At 37.5% G+C, this 22,022-nt stretch overlaps 1 protein-coding gene across 1 annotated transcript in view; it reads left to right on the forward strand.

The window, feature by feature from the left end:
• Positions 1-22,022, forward strand: part of TEX11 (testis expressed 11) — a gene marked incomplete at both ends in the record, with an annotated part of 146,162 nt that overhangs the window by 105,791 nt on the left and 18,349 nt on the right. Inside the window, 4 exons of the mRNA XM_081042256.1 lie at positions 993-1,079; positions 2,469-2,539; positions 3,954-4,070; positions 14,043-14,115. Coding sequence (XP_080898382.1) covers positions 993-1,079; positions 2,469-2,539; positions 3,954-4,070; positions 14,043-14,115 — 348 coding nt within the window. The remainder of the gene's footprint in view (positions 1-992; positions 1,080-2,468; positions 2,540-3,953; positions 4,071-14,042; positions 14,116-22,022) is intronic.

A 22,022-nucleotide genomic window follows, 5' to 3' on the forward strand; every position in this document is an offset into this window, starting at 1 on the left:
AGCTCTGATTTTATTCCAATTTTTTTCCAGTTTGTTTTAAAGACCCTCCTTCCCTCTTTCCTTCCCTCCCTCTCTCCTTTCCCTATTGCTACTTGGTCCTAAGTTAGTACTTGAAGAGGTGAAAGACAAATAAAAATGTTCTGAGCCCTGCTAATTGTCATGTCCTCTGAATCAAGTCAGATTGTTTACTGTGTTATTTTGAAGCTATCCATCTATCTACCCAAGTCTATGCCATCTTCCCTGTCTACTAATAATTCCTTCCTGTCCCCTTCATTCCTTTACCAACTCCATGCTCTCTGAAGTGATGCCCTTTTTGCCTAACAGGTTTTCCCATTTCTGCTGCTCACACTTATTTCCTTATGTTTTAGATGTACCCCATACTACCTATCTTAGAAACTCTATTCCTTTATTGCAGTAGTTCAGTATTATACCTCAAATACCTGTCAACAGGTGTTAAATGTAGCAAACTGGTTTAGAAATAAAAGCTTTTCAAAAGAGAGAAACGTTGCTGGTTGGCACTCTTCTCTCTCAGAAGGGCATGTGGTATGTAGTAAATGCTTTCTGATGATGCCACCTCTGGCTCTGTACTGTACTTGCCATGGGAGCTCAGTAAATATTATCCATACTACCCATAGCCAACCTATCCATCCTCTTCCAATTCTGTCTCCATTTCAGCCTTTTTAATGAGATTATTCTGATTCTTTATTTCCTTATATGTAAATCATATCTTTCTACGTCAGGTGTTGAATGATTGCTCTAATTAAAATTAAAAATCTCTCCAAACACGTGTTTGTTCCTCAAAGTTTGGGTTAACAAGTTCTTGGGGGCATAATAATGCTTTTTGTCATTTTAATTAACCTTTGGTATGCATATCCACACAAAAGAACTTTCTAAATTAAAACTCATGGTTGACTGTTTTTAAAGCAGGATTAACAACTTTTCTAGAGTATAAAGTTAAAGACCTCAATATGAAATTTTCCTGTTTGATGCAGCTCTCCTGAAACTTACTCAGTATTTTCATGGACTAGCTCCGCCTTCAGACGCAATGGTTAATGAAGCTCATTGGTTTCGAAAAATAGGTAAAAGGGAATTCAGTGGGAAACACTGGGGGGGGGGGTAGAATCCACAGATGCAGATTCAAGTTCTAGTACCTGTGGGTACAAGGATAACTTGTTTAATCTCAGGGTAATTATTTTTACAATGAGAATTAATATCTACTTTGTAGGATTATTAAGGGTTGTAAAAGAAACAGTGTATGTACCTGGGACATAGTAGGTATTCAATAAAGATTAGTTTTCTTCCTTTTCTATAGAAATGGGTCTAAGAATGATAAATTATAGCTGCAGGTCCCCAAGGTGATGCCCCTAAACTTGGTCTACAATGCCCAATTTATCTCTAAGTGTGATTCATCCAAAATAAACTACATGCAACAGTATGGATGAATCTCACAAACATAGCGTTCAGCAAAAGAAACCATACATTGAGTACATATTGTATGATTCAATTTATATATAGTAAAAAATATGACAACAGGCAAAACTAATTTACGATGTTGGAACTCAGGATAATGGTTAGCCTTGAAGGGGGTTGGACTTTAAAGAGTATTGGTGGGATTGCTTCTGTGTTTCTGGTAATGATCAAGACCGTTCTTGATCTGGGTTGGTTACGTAGATGTATTCACTTTATGAAAATTCATCAATCTGGTCAATTATGAGCTTTGTGGAGGCAGCTACTACAGTGATAAGTAAGCAAGAGAAACTGAACAGCAGTGTCACAAACGACTGATTCCACATGGACCTTTTTCTGCTTTGTGGGCTTTACTGGGGCTCTAATCTAGGAGAAAAGGGAATAGATACAGCAATCTGGCTTCAAAGAAACTCAGGCAAATCATGGAAAACAAATATTTAAACTGCAGAAAGGTTTAATGACTTTCATTTTTGGAAGTTTGAAAAGTTATTTTCTAATACTTCTTTTACTGAATTCTAATCTTGATTTTCCAAGGTGAAGATCATGCTGAATGTTGCCTAATGGGGGTTCCCACTGCTCTATGGAAGATGTAAATCTTTCCAGCAGTTTTCTTCAATCTTTGATTCTAGTGTACCATGATCTTTGTTAAATTTTAACTTCTGTTCAGCAATTCCAGTTGGTGAGCTCCTTGATGAGCCGCATTTTTTAGATGCATCTGTGCTAAGAATTTACTGTATGTCCCCCAGTTTTTGTTTGTTTGTTTTGTTATTTTAATCAGCACTACCTCCACTGGTCATTGGCCTAGAATAGAAGATTGAAAGTGATAGAAGTCTCCAGATTTTACCTGGAAAAACTTTCTCTAAAAACCTAAACTTAGCTTTTTTAACCTCTCAGAAACCCCTCATTAGAATATTAATATTAAAGACATAGGTATAGGCATTATAATGGTGCAGATTAAACAGTAGATTTTCATAACTATATTATTTCATGTTAACTTTCAGCTTGGAACTTGGCTGTGCAGTGTTCCATAGACTTAGTAAGAATGAGAGAGTTTTTCATGCTTTCTTACAAGGTAAGTGTCTTCTGATAAGTATCTTGTATATAGACCACAACAAGGAGCTCACCACTATGGTTATTTTCAAGGGCTAAGTATAGAGTGGAATTGACTCTTAATCTAGGAACTTTCAGTACATGTCTAAGCAGGAATGACCTAAGGACAATTTGATCCCTATGGGGAATAATGTGAAAACATGAGGCAGGCATCCCTGTACCAAAATGTCACTAACAAGGATCGCAGAGCCTGAAGTTCTACCGCAGGAGACGTAGTCCTTTACCTTTGAAGGAATTTCAGTCTCCTGGAGGCCTATATTAAAACACAACTATCTTTAGGAAGGGAGTACTCTAAAATGTTGTCCTTATCAAAACATTAGGAAGGGTTATGGGTACAAGTTTATAGAAATAGAGAATAGGTATCTGGGGACAACAAGGGGTGAAAAGGATGCTAAGAAGCTTGGGCCCCCTTTATAATTTTTCTACAGCAGGTTCTGTGTGTAAGATGTGTGAGCTTGTTTTGCAATTATAAGCATTTTTAAATTGTTGTTAGCTTCCAAGGTAGCGGTAAACGCCAGGAAGAAGCACAAGTATTAAAGAGAAGAAAAGCAGAAGCAGAAGGGCTGAGGAATATCACTCATTCAGGAGTCTACAGTCTGATCTATTGAGATAGGTTAAATGTTAAGGGTTCTAGACCTGGAAAGAACTATAGAGAGGAAAGGGCTATAGAGATAATTTAGCACAGCCTCTTCATCTGTTTTTTAATTTTTAAAAAAAAAATAAATTTTATTGGGGAATAGTGTTTCTCCAGGGCCCATCAGCTCCAAGTCGTTGTCCTTCAATCTAGTTGTGGAGGGCACAGCTCAGTGGCCCATGTGGGAATCGAACCAGCGACCCTGTCGTTCAGAGCTCACACTCTAACCAACTGAGCCATCTGGCCACCTGCTTCTTCAGCTTATATACGAGTAACCTGAAACCTAGAGACATTGGGTGTCTTGAAATGCTGTTAATTCTCAGTGATGGTGATGGTTATGATCACTAAACATTTGGGGAGATTGAGACATAGTCTATGGAAGTTTAGGTATAATTGCCATTTTAATTAGGTGACATGAAATAGTTTTAGTTTTGACGTTTGTGATAACACTAGTAGGATTCCATGTAAGAATCCCAAGTGACCTAGAGTTTTCTTCAGGTACAAAGCAGGGATTCACGGTTGTAATTTATATTACTTGCCATTGTTTTTAGCACCTTTCTAGAGGTAAAATGCTTCATTTTGTGGTTGTAGTCTTGTAGTCTATATCATTTTTAAGGTGAGATGTGTTTTTCCAGCGGAATTTTCTCACTCAGACAGAATGTTGTTGATTTTCATTCTGATTGTTTGCGTTCACCTGGCAGAATTCGCACTATTCATTGATGTCCTGGTTATTTCTTATCAGATATCCCAGTTTTGTCCTTGTGATGAAGTAATTATGACTTCACAGAAAACATGTTTACTGATGGCATCTTCACTTGACCTACAGCAAGGGAGAAGAGCTTCAACACCTTTTGAACGGGTAATGTGCAAACTTCAAATAAAATACAGGAGTTTAGTTTGCTGTTGGGTGCGTTTGCCTTCCCTGCTGCGCTCCTTTTTTACTCTCTGTAGAGAATCCTTTCCTCCCTTCCAGCAGCATCTGCATTTCAAAGGTTTGTAATGGCCAATTCCTTCCTGCGGAATGGTCTCATGTGGCTTGGCCTCTTCTTGCAGCAAGTTTGAAATCTCTTCTTTTAAAATGTCCCTTCCCATGGACCACTCTTTCCGAGTCTGTTTTTAAATAGTCTTTATCTTCATCATCTCCCTGTGATCATTTGTGGTCCATAGGACTTTTTCTCTTTTTTTCCTTTCACACATTCTCTAAGAACCCACAGCTTTGACAGCCATGTGAATTTATTTATGTGGCTTGTGGTTCTTCACTTAATTGCATTTGCTTTCTTTGGCCCACATCCTTAAATATTTTGTCATTGACTCAATTTTAACAGCAAGAAGATGGAATTTCCACCTTTGCCTGAATTCCACTCTCAGCTTCCTAAGCCCCATCCCTTTGGGGAGATGCTGATGTCACCATCTCAGTGTTCCATACGCCAGTGTGTTGCTTGGCCTTTATTTTTTACCTTCCTTCTTTATAGCCAAGAAAATTGTCTCCAGGTTGGCCCACTAGCATTTTTTTGGGTATGATTTTAAGATTTAGATCTCTACTTTTTTCTCTTACCCTCTACAAAAAAAAAAAAAAGCCTTCCCAATTTCCCATACTTGCCAGCTTCTTTTCTTTCCAATTGGTATAAAATCCTTCTTGCTGTTTCTTCTGTTCCTTCTGTTCATCTCTTCTATCGTATGATTCCTTAGACCTGGAACAGACTCTCACGGATCTCTGCCAACGCATTTTCCATCTTTTCTCTTCCCTTACTGAGTTCAATTCAAAAACCATTTGAGTACCAAGCACTGTGCTAAGCACTCGGGATAACCCCCGGAGTACAGGGGCCTCTTTGTAGAAACCTTTGCATTGTAAAAGAAGATGAGAAAAGAATCTGTGTGCCCCAGAGCAAAACCAGAATCAACCATTTTGCTTCTTAACAAGTAACAGCAAATGTAATTTTATTCTCAGTAGGGTTTTTTGCTTTACTAAAAAATATATTAATAACATCTTGGTTTTGCATAGTGCTTTTCACTTTTCAAAAGTTTTCCCTTTAAGTTGCCAGTTCTGACTTTGTTAAAATTTGTATCTCGGTGAATAGAGACCAAATTGAAGGAAATTTCTCCAACTCTTAAGTACAGCCGTAAATTATTGTGTTTCGAACGACTGTTCTTTTTTTCTGTGTTCTTTCTCTTGCACACCTTTGTGTTTCCAAAGAACGCTCTAACCTAGTAGCCTTTCTATAATCTTCTTTGCTTTTGAAAGGATATCTATTTAGATAATTATAGATGTACTTCTGCCTTTCACCATCTAAGTCTTGTCCCTATGAATCATGTTCTGTCTCTCTAATGAGGATTTATTGAATTCTTTTAAATACATCTGTTCCTTGTTCTCTAAATCCTCATAAGTTGGAGTATTTCCAAATAAGTAGATGATGAAGGACCAGGGATAGACTGCGTAATCCTGTCAATATTGTCTCTACTCTCCTGAGTATGAGTCAGGAGGAAGTGAGGGATTCTTTAAAAAATAAAGTAATTGTAATTTATCAAGGAACCACATCTTTTTCCTAGAACAGGGATGGACAAACTGCTGCTAGCTGGCCAAATCAAGTCCATGGCCGAGAGTTAAGAATGGTTTTTAACATTTGTAAAAGGTTATAAATTAACATAAAGAAAAAAACATGTGGAAGAGAGGTTATGTGGCTGGCAAAGCCTAAGATATTTACTCTCTGGCCTTTTACACAAGAGTATCCTGACCCCTGTCCCAGATTGTTTTTAATAGACTTACTGAGGGATAATTCACATACTTATAATTCACCCATTTAAACTATACAGTTTAATGGTTTTTAGAATATCCACAAAGTTGTGCAACTATCAACGTAATATAATTTTAGAACTTCCCTCACTCTAAAAATCCCTTACCAATTAGCTGTGACTCCCGTCCCTGCCACCAGCCCTAGGCAAGCACTCATCTATTGTCTGTCCCTATAGACTTGCCTCTTCTGGACATTTCATGTAAATGTCATCAGATGATTTACAGTTCTTTTTTTTTAAAGATTTCATTGGGGAAGGGGAACAGAACTTTATTGGGGAACAGTGTGTACTTCCAGGACTTTTTTTTTTCCAAGTCAAGTTGTTGTCCTTTCAGTCTTAGTTGTGGAGGGTACAGCTCAGCTCTAGGTCCAGTTGCCGTTGCTAGTTGCAGGGGGCACAGCCCACCATCCCTTGCGGGACTCGAGGAATCGAACTGGCAACCTTGTGGTTGAGAGCCCGTGCTCCAACCAACTGAGCCATCTGGGAGCTCAGCAGCAGCTCAGCTCAAGGTGCCATGTTCAATCTTAGTTTCAGGGGGCGTAGCCCACCATCCCTTATGGGACTCGAGGAATTGAACTGGCAACCTTGTAGTTGAGAGCCCACTGGCCCATGTGGGAATCGAATCGGCAGCCTTCGGAGTTAGGAGCATGGAGCTCCAACCGCCTGAGCCACTGGGCTGGCCCCTATAGTCTTTTCTGACTAGCTCCTTTCATAATTTTTCAATAGTATTTTGTGGTTTCCCATGAATCAGTACTTCATTCCTTTTTATGGCTGAGTAATATTCCATTGTATGAATATACCACATTTTGTTTATCCATTCATCCATTGATGGATATTGGGGTTTTTCCAATTTTCAGATATGAACAATGCTGCATATACAAATTTTGTGTGGATATGTATTTTCATTTCTCTTGAATACATACTTAGAAGTGGAATTGCTAGGCTCATGGTAGCTGTGCTGAAACATTTAAAGAGCTGCAGTCTGTTTTTCAAAGCAGCTGCACCATTTGACATTTCCACCAGCAGTGGATGAGGGTCCCACTTTCTCTACCTCCTTGCCACCACTTGCTGTTTTGTCCTTTGGATTGTGACCATCCTCCTGAGTATGTAGTGCTAGCTCATTGAAGTTTGGATTTGCGTTTCCCTAAGGACTAATGATGTCATTCCTAATGGTGTAATGACTGATGACAAAAGATGTGGAGCATCTTTTCAAGTGCTTATTTGCCATTTATATATCTTCTTTGGAAAATGTCTATTCAGATATTTTACCCATTTTTTAATGGGGTTGTCTTTTTATTATTGAATTTTAATAGTTCTTTATGTATTCTTAATACTAGACTCTTATCAGATAATGATTTTTAATTATTCTCTCCCATTATATGGTTGCCTTTTCCCTTTCTTGCTAGTGCCCTATGAAGCACAAACATTTATTTATTTATTTATCTTTTAGGGAGGGTACAGCTCACAGTGGCTCATACAGGGACTGAACTGGCAACCTTGGTGTTATTAGCAGTGGCACAAACATTTTTAATTTTGATGCTGCTTGTGTTTTTGGTGTCATGTCTAAGGCCATTGCCTAATCCAAGGTCATGAAGATTCACCCTGTTTTCTTCTAAGAGTTTTATATTTTTATTTTTAGTGCTTACATTTAGGTCTGTGATCCATGTTGAGCTAATTTTTGTGTGGGGTATGAGATAGGAGTCGAATGTTACTCTTTTGCATTTGAAAATCCAGTTGTCCCAGGACCATTTGTTGAAAACTGCTTTTTTTCCATTGAATTATCTTAGTACTCTTGTTGAAAATCAATTGACCATAAATAAGGTTTATTTCTAGAACCCCAGTTCTATTCCAGTGATGTCTACGTCCAGCCTTTGTGGCAGTAGCACACAGTTTTGATTTTTTTTGTAGCTTTGTAATAACGTTTGAAGTAGTGATGTGTTAGTCCATCAACTTTGTTCTTCTTTTTCAAGATTGTTTTGGCTATTCTGGTTCCCTTGAATTTTCATATAAATGTTAGGATTGATTTGTTAATTCCTGCAAAGAAGCCAGCTGCGATTTTGATAAGGATTATGATGAATCTGTAGATTAGTTTGAAGATTATTTATTGCAATCTTAACAGTATTATGTCTTCTAACCCATGAAAATTGAATATATTTCCATACATGTTTCTATTCTGTTCTTTAATTTCTTTCAACAATGTTTTGTAGTTTTCAAAGTGTAATTTTTTTACTTTTATGTAGTCTATTCAGATTATCTTTCTTTTTGAGTCAGTTTCAGTAGTTTGTTTCTAGAAATGGGTCCATTACAATCTAAGTTATCTAATTTGTTGTTTTACAGTTGTTCATAATATTCCTTTATCATCCTTTTTATTTCTGTAAGTCTTAGTGGTGCCCCCTCTTTCACTCCTAATTTTAGTAATTTGTGTCTTCTCTCTTTTTTTCTTGATCAGTTTTTATATAGGGTTATCAATTTTGTTGATTTTTATCAAGAACCAACTTACAGTTTCAGTTTTATCCTATTATGTTTCTAGTCTATATTTCATTAAGTCCCACTCTAATCTTCATTATTTTCTTCCTTCTGGTTGCTTAATGTTTAGTTTGCTCTTCTTTTGCCAGTTTCTTAATGTGGAAGTTTGGTTATTGATTTGAGATTTTTTTTTTGTAATATCAACTTTTACAGCTATAAATTTCCCTCTAAGCAATGTGTCTTAGTCCATTTGAGATAGTATCACTAAATACCACAGAGTAGGTAGCTTATAAACAACAGGAATTTATTTCTCACAGTTCTGGAGGTTGGAAGTCCAAGATCAAGCTACCAGCATGGTCGCATTCTTTGGAGAAGGCCCTCTTACTGGTTCACAGCTGGCACCTTCTTGCTGTATTCTCACGTGATGGAAAGGGCTTGGGACCTCCCTGGAGCCTCTTTTAGAAGGCACAAATACCATTCATGAGGGCTCCACCCTCCTGATTTTGACACCTATTAAAGGCCCCACCTACTAATACCATCACCTTTTGGGGTTAGGATTTCAAGATATGAATTTGGGGGCACACACTGAGACTAGCCTTACACCCCTGGCTCCCCCAAAATTCATGTCCTTCTCTCATACAAAATACATTCATTCCATTCCAATATCCCCAAAGTTTTCATTCATTCCAGCATTGACTCAAAAGTCTGAATCCAAAGTGTTATGTAATATCATCTAAAGTAGATGTGGGTAAGACACAAGGTAAAATTCTTCCTCGGGCAAATTGTTGTCCAGCTGTGAACCTGTGAAACCAAACAGGTTATATGCTTCCAAAAAAACCATGGCTGGACAGATATAGCATAGACATCCCCATTCCAAAAGGGAGATACAGGGGGAAAGGAGTAACAGGCCCGAGGTAAGTCTAAATCCGATTGGGGCAAACAACATTAAATCCCAAGTTCTCAAGAACTATCCTCCTTGGCTTGGTGCCCTACCGTACATTCAGGGCCCACTGGCACTGCGGTTGAGCCCCCAAGCCTCTAGGGGGCTCTGCCAGATGCAGCCCACACTGCAGTTCTCACCGGTTAGGGTTCAGGCTGGAATCCCACACCGTAGCTCTACTAGTCACCGGTGCAAGTTTCCACCAGGCACTGCCCTAGTAGGACCTTTCTGCCATGGCCCCACCCCACAGGGGGCATCCTTTGAAATGTAGGTGGAGGCAGCCACAGCACCAGCTCTTGCACTCTGCAAACCGAGGTGAAGGCACCAAGCTGATGCCTTTCAGAGGTTTGCAACCTGTGCCTTCTGGAGAAGGAGCCACAGCAGCTTGGGCTACACTTGGGGCAGCTTAGGAGCGTGGCATGGAATTTGAGGGGCAGCGCTCAGGAGGTGAGATGCTGCTGGGCAGCAGTCGGCCCTCCTTTGAAATGGTTCTGCCCCTCTAGCCCTTGCACACTGGGCCTGTGATGGGAGGGCCAGCCCCAAAGTTCTCTGAATGGCCTTCAGAGTTGTTCTTATTGCTTTGGCCAGTAGGTCCTGGCTTCTGTTGAGATGGCTGACCAATGTCCGCATCGTCTTGGTTAATAACTCCTAGCTTCTGTTAAGATGTTGGATCCACAGCAATCTCCTTATCAAACTCAGCCATACCCTTGCTGTTCTCTCCCTAACAGGCTTTCTTCTTTCCTTCTGTATTGATACACTCAGAATTTTCCCAATTTTAAAATTCTGCTTCCTTGGCGATTAACAATTCTACCTTTAAGGCCTTAATCTCTTCTCACATTTTACTATAAGCGTTCGAGAGAAACCAGACTGATTCTTCAACACTGCTTAGAAATTTCTTTAGCCAAATATCCAATTCTATTGCTCACAAGGACTACCTTCTATAAAACACTAGGACACAAACACAGTTCAGTCAAGCTCTTTGCCACTTCATAACAAAAAAAAAAAATGGCCTTTCTTCCAGTTTCCAGTGTTCCTCATTTCCGTCTGAGACCATGTCACAATGACCTGTACTGTCCATATTTCTAGCAACATTCTGTTCACAACCACTTCGGTATTGTCTAAGATTGAGTGAGACTTTCTCTACAGCTCTCTTTCTTGGTCTGCATATGAATTGCCCCTAAGAGTCCATTCACAGCAGTGTAGACATTTTCTAGCATGCACCTCCAGACACTTCCAGGCTCCACCCATTACCCAGTTCCAAATCTGCTTCTGTATGTTTAGGTATTTGTTACAGCAACGCCCCCCCCCCACCCAGTACCAATTTTCTGTCTTAGTCTGTTTGGGCTGCTGTAACAAAACACCATAGACTGGGTGACTTAGAAGCAACAGAAATTGATTTCTCACAGTTCTGGAGGCTGGAAGTCCATGATCAAGGTGCCAGCGATCAATGGTTATGCCTTCTTCGGTGAGGGCCCTCTTCCTGGTTCATTGTCAGCACCTTCTTGCTGTGTCTTCACATGGTGGAAAGGGCTAGGGAGCTCTTATAAAAGGCACGAATCCCATTCGTGAGGGCTCTACCCTCATGACTTGAGCACTTCCCCAAGGTCCCACCTGCTAATACCTTCACCTTTGGGGTTAGGATTTTAACATAGGAATTTGGGTGGGACACATTCAGACCCTAATACTGCTTAAGCAGCATCCCTAAGTTTGGGTACATTGGGTTTTTATTCATCTCAAAAATGTTTTCTGATTTTCACTGTGATTTCTTTTTTGACCTATTGTTTATTTAAGAATCTGTTGTTTAATAGCCACATATTTGTGAATTTCCCAGATTTTATTCTCTTATTGATTTCTAATCTTTTTCCACTGTGGTCAGAGTACGTACTTTGGGTAACTTCAAGATATTTTCAATTTATTTGAAGTTTATGTTGTGGCCGAGTTAACATGGTCTATCTGAGAGAAAGTGCTATATGTGCTTTAGAAGACTGTATTCTTCTTGGGCTGGTGTAATGGTCTGTGGATATCTATCATATATATATATATATATATATATATATATATATACACACACACACATATATATAGTTTTATACAGTTGCTTTTTATTTTTTATTTTGTTTTATTTTTTTTCTCTACAAATAATGAATTTATTAAGACCCATTCTTGTGTCCCTAGAAACCATGTCTATAGCATATACAGTTGCTTTTTAAAGTTTTATTAAATTTATTGGGGTGCATACCATTGCTTTTTAAAAGTTAAGAGAATAAATGTTACTGTCTTTTATAGTTACACAATTATGTTTACCGGTGGACTTTGTTTTTTCATTTGGATTCAAATTGCTACCTGGTGTCACTTGCTTTCAGCCTGAAGAACTTCTCTTAGCAGTTTTTTCAAATGGTTCTGGTAGCAACAGATTCTGTCAGCTTTTATCTGGGAGTTTATTTTGCTTTCAGTTCTGAAAGATTGTTTTGTTGGATGTTAGATTCTTAGTTATTTTCTTTCATCACTTGAATGTGTTATCCCACTACCTTCTTTATTGAGATTCGCTATTTGCTGAGACCGTGTCATCAGACCTTTCTTTGGTTTCCTTTAGTTGTTTGAACATATTTAAAAGACCTGCTTTGAAATCTGGGTGCTAAGTTCAACATTTGGACCCCTTCAAAGTCTGTTCCTGTTGCCTATGCTTTTTCCTGCACATGGGTCAGGTGCTCCTGTTTCTTTGCATATCTCTTAATTTTTCTTGCTGATAACTGGACATTTTAGATGACATATTGAAGCATCTTTGAATACTGATTCCCCCTGGGGGTCTTGTTGTTGTTAGTATTTGCTTGTTGACTTGTTGAGTGACCTGGCTGGGCTAGTTCAGTGAAGTCTATTTTCCCCAGCAGTACTGCTTCTTACATCACTCCTCAGAGGTCGCAGTCTTCGCCTGTACGGTTACCCTGACCTCTCTTCTCCAAAAGGATAAAAGTGGTTTTTAACAGTATTTTTTTTAAACAATTTTTCCTTTTTTTTTTTTTAAAGATTTTTTATTGGGGAAGGGGAACAGTTCTTTATTGGGGAACAATGTGTACTTCCAGGACTTTTATTTTCCAAGTCAAGTTTTTGTCCTTTCAATCTTAGTTGTGGAGGGTGCCGTTCAGCTTCAAGTTGTTGTCTTTTCAGTCTTAGTTGTGGAGGGCGCAGCTCAGTTCCAGGTCAGGTTGCCATTGCTAGTTGCAGGGGGCGCAGCCCACTGGAGGAATTGAACCAGCAGTCTTGTGGTTGAGAGCCCACTGGCCCATGTGGGAATCGAACCGGCGGCCTTAGGAGTTAGGAGCACGGAGCTCTAACCACCTGAGCCACCAGGCCGGCCCAACAGTATTATTTTTGACTGACTTTCCCTGGTCTCCCTGTTAAGCTTCTGGAGAGAGAGAGAGAGGGGGGGGGGGGAGGGGGAGGGGGTGGGGGAGAGGGAGAGGGAGGGAGGGAGAGATTGAAAATGCTCCTTGACATAAATTGCTCCACAGTCTGATCCAATTGAAGGGGAAGGGATCTTCTTAGCTTTCTCTTCCCCTGGTAGAAGTTTCTTTCTGTAAACTTCTAGCTGGTCTACTCTTTTCCTTGTTGATATCATTGAGCTACCAGCGTCCTCTTAATTACGCAACACTAAAATCTCCATGTGCCCTTAGACATGAACTTTCCCATGCTCTGTTCCAATTAAATTCACTGTCCTTTTTGGGAGAGCTACAGCGCTCATTCTTCCAACGGCCTCTCCTCCTGAGCAGAAACTCTGTACCCCTTGTTTTATTGCTGGAGACAGGGACAGTGGCCCATTTCTATCAGAGTGAAAGACCAGCTGTATGAATGGGGGGCTGGGCAGGAGTCTGGTCCCTGGCATTCTTGGCTTACCTCTCCCAGCATGGCAACCCGATCCTCTAAGCAAGCTGAGGTGAGGGCAATTGAGACCTAGTATTCTCAGTTTGCCATGCCAGGGATGGAGTGGGGACGGGGTAGAGGAAGAGAGCTCCAGGCCTCCCAGTTACACTTGTTTATAATAGAGCTTCTGCAGTACAGAACTGGGGTAGGGGAGATGAGAAGTGCTGGCAGCCTGGAAGCTGACGCTAAAGGAAGCCCCATCTTCTTGGCCACACTCACCTGAAGTACCACTTCCATCACACAGAGCTGGGGGTTGTTAAACAGATTGAGGCTCAACTGCCACGGACACTCACTGTTCTGAGACTTAGTAGATTTCTTGGAATAGATTTGCTGTATGCCCTGCCCTTAGGGCAATTTCCTGAGACTTTACATGATTGTGTTTTATAATTTTCACCATAATTTTCAGTTACGGTTGTTTACTGGGGAGAGGGTTCGTGGAGTTTCTCATACCACCATTCTGGAAGCGCTTCTCTTCTGACCTAGATTATTAAAGAAATTAATACTCAGATTTTCTATTTAATCCTCATTTTCTCAGTACATTAAGGAAAGGTACAAATACAGGCTAACATTTCTATATAAATTCCAAAATGTTCAAACTATAATTTTTCTATCACTTTATTTTTAACTGTTTTAATGAAAATGATATCAAAATTATTTTAATTTGTTTAAAGTTTTGTTTGCTTGAGGCTAATTTTTTGTTACATTATTGCCCAATAGACCATGTTACTGAATCGTGCACTTGAGCAGATCCATAAATGCAGAGAAATCTGGAATGTCCTGAAAGAAACAGGTACAGTGGGAACTGGGAGTTTGGTAATGCCGTTACGAATGGTGTTTGAAATCTGAATAACCCACAAATGTGGGTTATTTGATAATTAGTTAAGTAATTCTGAGACCTAATTTTTCCCCACTGGATGTCTGTATTTTGACTCCGTGACACACTGCTTGGAGTAACAATGTTTTTCACCTTGCTTTCTATGGAAATATAGTATTGATTATAAAATTAGGATCATTATTGTTCCATATGATGTTATTGCTCTTAGGCCAGTAGATTTTAATGTCTAATTTAATCAGCCTTTAACATTGAGTGAGTATAGGCTACCGTAGTTTTCCAGACCACAAACTTGATGTCAGATACTGCTAACATTTTGTTATAAAATACTCAAAGTAGTTAACTTTTCAAAGTTATGTAGTATCTTGCCACTGTTTCCTCACTAAGGATAGTACTGGCTTTTCGGTTTAGATAGACTTTTAAAAATGAGTTTGTTTCTGTTTTGTTTATTTTTTTTAATTTCAGGTATACAAAACAACATAGTGATTAGACATTCACAACTCATAAAGTAAACTTTTTAAATATTGTGTCTATTCCTGTTTTAGTTAGAATTTTTAAAAATCAACAGATATCAAATTGAATTATATGCCTTTTCAGATTCTATAGAGATAATCACGATTTTTCTCTTTTGAAGTATTATTAATATGTTGAATTATAATAGTAGTTGTCCTAAAATTCAGTTATCTTTGCATTTCTGGAATGAACCTTATTTGGTCAGTGTGTTACTATGTTTAAAATATTGATGAATTTGGTTCCCTCATAATTCTAAATTATTGGTCTGTCATTTTCTGTTTGTGTGATATCTTTGATAGATTTTCGGTATCAAACTACAGGAATTATAAGGAAGAACATAAACACGTAAAATTTAATTCACCTCTCTTAATTTTTGATTAGGGTTTAAAGAATAAAAACAACAAAAAGAAAGGCTAGAGAATACCTAAATAATATACTTAGTATAGAGGATTTAATAGAAATATACTCTATAGCCTGAATATAGAAAACTCATCTTCTTTTCATGTCACCTTTGCATATTTACAAAATCGATCATAAGAAAAACCTGAATAAATTCCAAGACATATAAATAAAACAGATGACATTATCTGATCACAGTGCAATAGCAGTAGAAATTAATAATGGAATCAAGAAACAAAACCCTTTGCCACTTGGACATTTTAAAAATAGGAAACTACAGACTATCTAGAAAATAATAATGAAAATTCCTCATAACTGAATCTAAAGTGCTAAAGTAGTAAGTACTTAGAGTGCAATTCATATAACTTCAATGACTTTTTTTAAAAGTATGTGAGAATGCTAGCTGGCCACTGAAAAATCCATTTCTTCTATATATTTAGATATGTATCTCTGTCATCCATTTATCTATGTCATTAGGGAATGGAAAATTAAAACAGCAATGAGAAATGACCACACACTTAGTAGTATGGCAAAAATTTAAAACACGACACCACCAAATGCTGGCGAGTATGTGAAGCAGCTATCATTCATTAATGGCGGGAACGTAAAGTGTGACAGCCGCTTTGGAAGACAGTTTATCAGTTTCTTGCTAAATTAAGAACAATCTTACCATACAATCCAGCAACCGTGCTTTTTGGTATTTACCCAAATGAAATGAAAACTCATGTCCATTCAAGACCTGCACACGGATGTTTACAGCATCTTTATTCAAATTGCTAAAACTTGGGAGCAACAAGAGATCTTTCAATAGATGAATGAATGTATAAACTGTGGTATGTCCAAACAATGAAATATTATTCAGAGCTCAGAAGAAATGAGTTATTAAAGCATGAAAAGACAGGGAGGAAACTTGAATGTATATTACTAAGTGAAAAAAGCCAATCTGAAAAGGCTGCATACCATATGATTCCAACTGTATGACATTCAAGTAAAGACAGAACTATGGAGACAATAAAAGGATCGCCACTTGCCGTGGGTTATTTGAGGAGGGAGGGATGAACAGATAGAACATAGAATTTTAAGGGCAGTGAGACAATAATGGTGGATACATGTCATTATACTCATATTGTAAGTAAAGGCATTAATCAGTAAAGAAGCAAGCCCATCAAATTCAAGAGAACATTGCTACGTTTTAATACATTACAGAGCTTTATATCAGACTCAAGTTTAAACCAAGGCAAGTAAAATTTATCTTCCAAGTTTGTTCTTCAATGTGCTCTTTTATATTCCGGAACAAACTGACAACCTTTTAGGGGATCTGTCAGGTCAAAACTATTTTCATAATAATACTAAAATACAGTTTTCTAGTGGCTACGTGATGTGTGGTGCTGTAATATATTGAATACAGAAGCACATATGAGAATCTAGCTATTTCTGGGAAGTCAGGCATTAAGGAGCTCTTCAAAAATGTGAAACAATCTCCTTAATTTTTAAAATATTTCTAAATTGATGTTATGCAGTGGATTCATCTTAAATTAATTCAATCAGTAAATATATTTAAATTTTCTGTTTTAATTTCTAATATGGTAAATACCAATAGTTGTACCATACCTATGAAAAATCTCTTTGGAAGTCCTTGATTATTTTTTCAGAATGCAAAGGCATCCTAAAAACAGAAAGTTTGAGAACCACTGCTTTAAGAATAAACTACATTTTCCTTTAAAAACAAAATCACATATCCATTTGTCACTATTTCTCATAATACAATCTCGACCACTTGTTTTTTTAAAAAAATTATTTGTGTTTAAATATAGTAGGTATACAGTCTTATATTGGTTCTATTAGTTTCAGGTGTACAATATAGTGATTTGACATTTTCATACCTTACAATGTGATCACCCCACTAACTCTAGTTATCATCTGTCACCGTGCAAGCTTACCACGATAATTGACTATATTCCCCTTCCCCTTTTCACCCATCCACCCACCTCCTCCTTTCTGGTAACCATCCTTTTGGTCTCTGTTTTAATTGTAACTTTTAACCAAAATAATTTCTATTTCAAAGAGAAAAGTTGGGTGTAATTGAGAACTATAGCTCACCCATAAGCATTTAAAGCAGACTAGGAGAGAACATGAACACAAATAGCACAGCTTTCTATGGCCACACCCATCCCTTTTAAAGAGAAAAATGAACACTCATTGACATGCCTCAAAGATATTGTCTCCCTATAGCATATAAAAATAAGAAGCAATAGTATATAAACTTAAAGCTATGCTTAGTAATAAATGTTATATTAGTATCAGTGATTATTCACTAATTAACTCAATATGAGTCCAACATTTTAAATTAACTAAATATCTTGGAAATCATCTTAAATTAAACCTAATATACTACAAAACAGTGCTGAAATAAAAAAGTTTTTTAGAATAATGATTTAATTTTAGTTGAACACAATTTGCATTTTTTGTAATCTTATATGTTATATATGAGTAATATATAACATTATTTAATCAGTAAACCTGTATAAATTTAGGAAAAAAAGACCCAAGTAAAGTAAAATGTATGCTTATTTTATACTTAACACAAATCACCAAAAAAAGATCCATCTTTCATTTAAACCAAAATTATTAAGATAATTTGACTTGCCAAAGATCTACCTTAACTTTGGATTCTAAAAATGTTTCTGAGTTAGAATTGTTTTGTAAGAATACCTTTAGTTTGAACTTAAGTTTCTTTTTGTGGGAATTTTAAGAATATTTGTATGTAAGTGCTTATTAATGTCTGTAAACCAAGTAGAACAGAGCTCTTTAATGTAGGAGATTTTATAATCTAATTTATGAATATCCTCCAGAGATAGGAAAATAATTCACACTCACACAATGTAAGGTGAAGGCCTTCTCAATTATTGTCACGTAGACACAGAGATTTTATAGGTTCAGATCTGCAACTTCAGCTGCATGTCAAGAGTAAACACAAAACTCACCAGTCGAGCAGGCATGAAATAATTTGAGCTTAAAATGGATAAATAGAACAACAAAAAAGCCTAACAAATTAAGTTGTCTATTGTTTCTTGTTCAAAGACTAGATAATCCATTAATCTATTCAGAGAAATGGCCAAATGGTCAGACCATAAAACCACATTCCCAGTCATTGCTGCTACCAAGAGGGAATAACTTATTGAGTATGTACAAACCAGAACCAAAAACAAAACATAAACTCAATAGAAAAGAAAAAAAGTGATCCATCAAAGTTCTACTGGCAGTTGAGGTTCAGTCTAGGAGACAAGAAAAGATGAGTTTAAGCAATCCGTGTGTTGCACTTCTGTAGCAACACAACTTTTCCTGTTGTTTCTGTCAAGGGTATTCGTTGGGCATTTTGGTTGATAATTTTTTAAAGCTATAACCATGACTCTCATACAGATATAAAATGAACAAGGGTCAGATTTTATTTAACATGAAAATGTTAGAACCGATTTCAATTTCTGTTTCATTTTGCTTGCTTATTTCTTGTTTTCTATACCCCACACTATTTATCAAGTGGTGTCTCTGCTGCATCCAGTTTTACCTTTGTTTCTGTGATGGTTTGATTTTTTTTCTTCCCATTTTCTTCTTTATCTTTAAAATGGCTCATATTTCATTTCCTTTTGTATACCAGCTCTTCCCTGAGTTCTTGAGTACCTGTTTCATATTCTTATTTTACATTTTATAGTTAATATTTTAAAATTCATAGTGACATGTCACAGTCTTCATTTGCTTCATGGCAGTATTTCTCTGGTGAGAATTCTCCACCTACCCTTCTTTCTTCCTGTTCCTCTCATCCCGTTTTCATGTGGTATTTTATATTGGGCTTCTTTGGTAACTTATCTTTTTTAAATTTTATTTTGTTGTGATAAGAACAATTATCATAAGAGCTACGCTCTTAGCAGTTTTGAGTGCGCAATGTAGTATTGTTTACTATAGGTACAGTGTTGTAAAACAGATCTCTTAGGATTTATTCGTCTTGTTTAACTGTTACTTTATGGCCACTGATTAGCAACTCTCCATTTCCCCTCCCCCCAGCTCCTGGCAACCACCATTCCATTCTTTGATTCTATGAATGTGATAGATCAAATTTCAGATTCTTCGTGTAAGTGGAATCATGCAGTATTTGTCCTTCTATGACTGTCTTATTTCACTTAGCATAATGCCCTCAAGGTCCGTCTATGTTGTCACATTTTACAGAATTTTTCTTCTTTTTTTAAGGCTGAGTAGTATTCTATTATATGTATAAACCACATTTTCTTTATCCATTCATCCCGCAGTGAACACTTAGGTTGTTTTCCTGTCTCAGCTATTGTGAACATGGGAGTGCTGATACCTCTTTGAGATCCTGGTTTCAGTTCTTTTGGCTAAATACCAGAAGTGGAATTGCTAGGTCACAAGGTAGTTCTATTTTTAATTTTTTTGAGGAACCTCCATGCTGTTTTCCATAGTGACTGCACCAATTTGCAATCCCCCAGCAGTGTATGTGGGTTCCCCTTTCTCCACATCCTCACCAACACTTGTCTTTTTAAAATTTTTTATAGTAATCATCCTGACAGGTATAAAGTGGTATTGCACCGTGGTTTTGATTTGCATTTCCCTGATAGTTAGTCATGTTGAGCACCTTTTCATATACCTGTTGTCCATTTGTATGTCTTTCGTGGAGAAATGTCTATTAAGTCTTTAGCCCATTTTTAAATTGGGTTATTAGGTTTTTTTGCTACTGAGTTGTGATAACTTCTCTTTAATTGTGGTACTTTTTCCTTAGACCAGCTATTTGCAGGAGGTTCATGTGGAGAGGAGGCAAGGGCCATGATCCAGGTTAACAGAAGTTTATACAGTACTTATGATCCAGGGTTGCTGTGCATGTGATTTCTTATAATCTCTACATTTTCCCAACCAGGGGAGATGGGTACCCATAAGGCTTTTCATAGCACAAAGGTTCTTTCTTCTCCACTGCTTCACTGACTAGCTAGCTGCTCACTCTTCAGCACTTTCTCCTGTGCTTCTCAGAACCAAACCAAATACAGACACAGTCCTTCCACCGGCCTATAAACTCTGTTCATGTTGATAAAGGATTTACACCTTGGGGTGTGCTCCTTACTTGGAGTATTGTGCTTTTTGTGGCCTTTTCTCTTTCCATTTTTATTTTGAAAACATATGTGTATATATTTGTATGCATATGCACTAGACTGTAAGCTCCATGAGGACAGATACTATGTCTGCTTTTGCTTACCTGTGCACACCCAATACCTAGCACATCCATATATATACATATACACACACATACATCTGAATGCCTGTGTCATATGTAATGTCTCGGAAGGATACACACCAAACTGAACATTTTCTACCTCTTAGAACAAGAATTAGTGATTTTGGGAAACTTTTACTTTTTATTCTACTTTTGCATTGTTTGAATTTTTCAATGAACATGTAGTACTTTAATAATTAAAACAAAAATACATTTAGAAAAAAATGAATCAGAATTTTTAAAGGTTTATATTTCTTAAGCTTGAGTATTTCCAATAAAATAATGCCTAAAATTATAAGCCCAGTATGTGAGTAATGTAAATAAATCATTAAGCTACCAACTGTAAATAGACAAATTAAGGGAAAGTGCAAAACTGGTGAATCATAAGCTCCTGGGGAAAAATTGGAAAATGCCAACCTTTTAAAAATCGATTCCAAATCAAAGTTAATTAAGAACTGTATAAACAGTGACTGAAATCTTACTGCTATGGAAATTGGCTTTTACAAAATAATTAATCCTGATATGCCATTGTGTTAGTGACCTAAGGAAAGCAGCTTACCACATCCATTCTGCAAAGTCCTTATTAAACTCTTAGGGGCTACTAGGTATTGTGGAAACATAAGGAAATGTGTTTCTGTCTCTGTCCTTAAGATATTTACAGTGGAGAAAGGGAGTGAGAAACATAACCTATTACATGTGTACAAAGCAAAACAAAATAACTTCACTAATAATAGGAAAACAGAGTATGTGGGGCCACTGAGGAAGAAACAATCCATTCTAAAAGGTAGTATTTGAGCTTGCTCTTGCAGAGTGAGTAGGGAAAGCTGTGGGAAGTGAATAAACAAAAGCCAGGAGTATGAGACCATTATTAGTTTTGGAATTATTTGTTACTCAAGTGTTATCTGTGGGAAGTCAGGCTGGAAGTAGAGTGATTTGTGGTGTGCCCCTTCCCAACAATAAGTCAGGCCAGTACTAGCTTCCCTTCTACCCTCTCTGCTTTCCCTCTTGCTGCCCTATAAATGCAATAGCCACACAGCAGCCAGAGTATTATAAGTCAGATCATGTCAGCCCTCTTGTGCTTTTCATTTACTTGGACTTAAAATGAAATCCAAAGTCCTTACCCTGATCTACAAGGTCATAGCTTATCTGACCCTGATTACGTCTCTGACCTCATCTCCCATCACTCTGCCTCTCAGCTCACTATACTCTAGCCCTACTATGTCTCAATAATACCTACTATATCCCTGCCTCTGGGCCTTTGTATTTGCCATTCCTTTTGCCAGAACATTCTTCTCCTGCATATTCTTATGGCTTGCTCCCCTACATCCTCTGCTCAAATGTCACACCACTCAGAGAGGTCTTGTCTAAGCACACCTTTTCTCAAATAGCAACTCTCATCACTATCTGCCCTCATAATCTGTATTTTTTCTTTACAACACACATCACCACTTGTTCCTAGGAGTCATCCTCTGTATATGAAGATTCATCAAAAGTTAAAGCTGGAAGTGGTCTTAGTGATTAGATTTCTTTAAGCTATTTATTTTGTAATATAGGAAATTTTTTATCTCAAAAACATGAAGATGGAGAAGAGCCTTTGGTTGTGTTTATAAGTCATTGCAAGGAAGAATTTCACTTACCTCCAGTTCTATAATTTTGACCTGGCTCTAAAGTGTTCACC

Source organism: Rhinolophus hipposideros (assembly GCF_964194185.1).
Source record: "Rhinolophus hipposideros genome assembly, chromosome: X".
Classification (NCBI taxonomy): Eukaryota; Metazoa; Chordata; class Mammalia; order Chiroptera; family Rhinolophidae; genus Rhinolophus; species Rhinolophus hipposideros.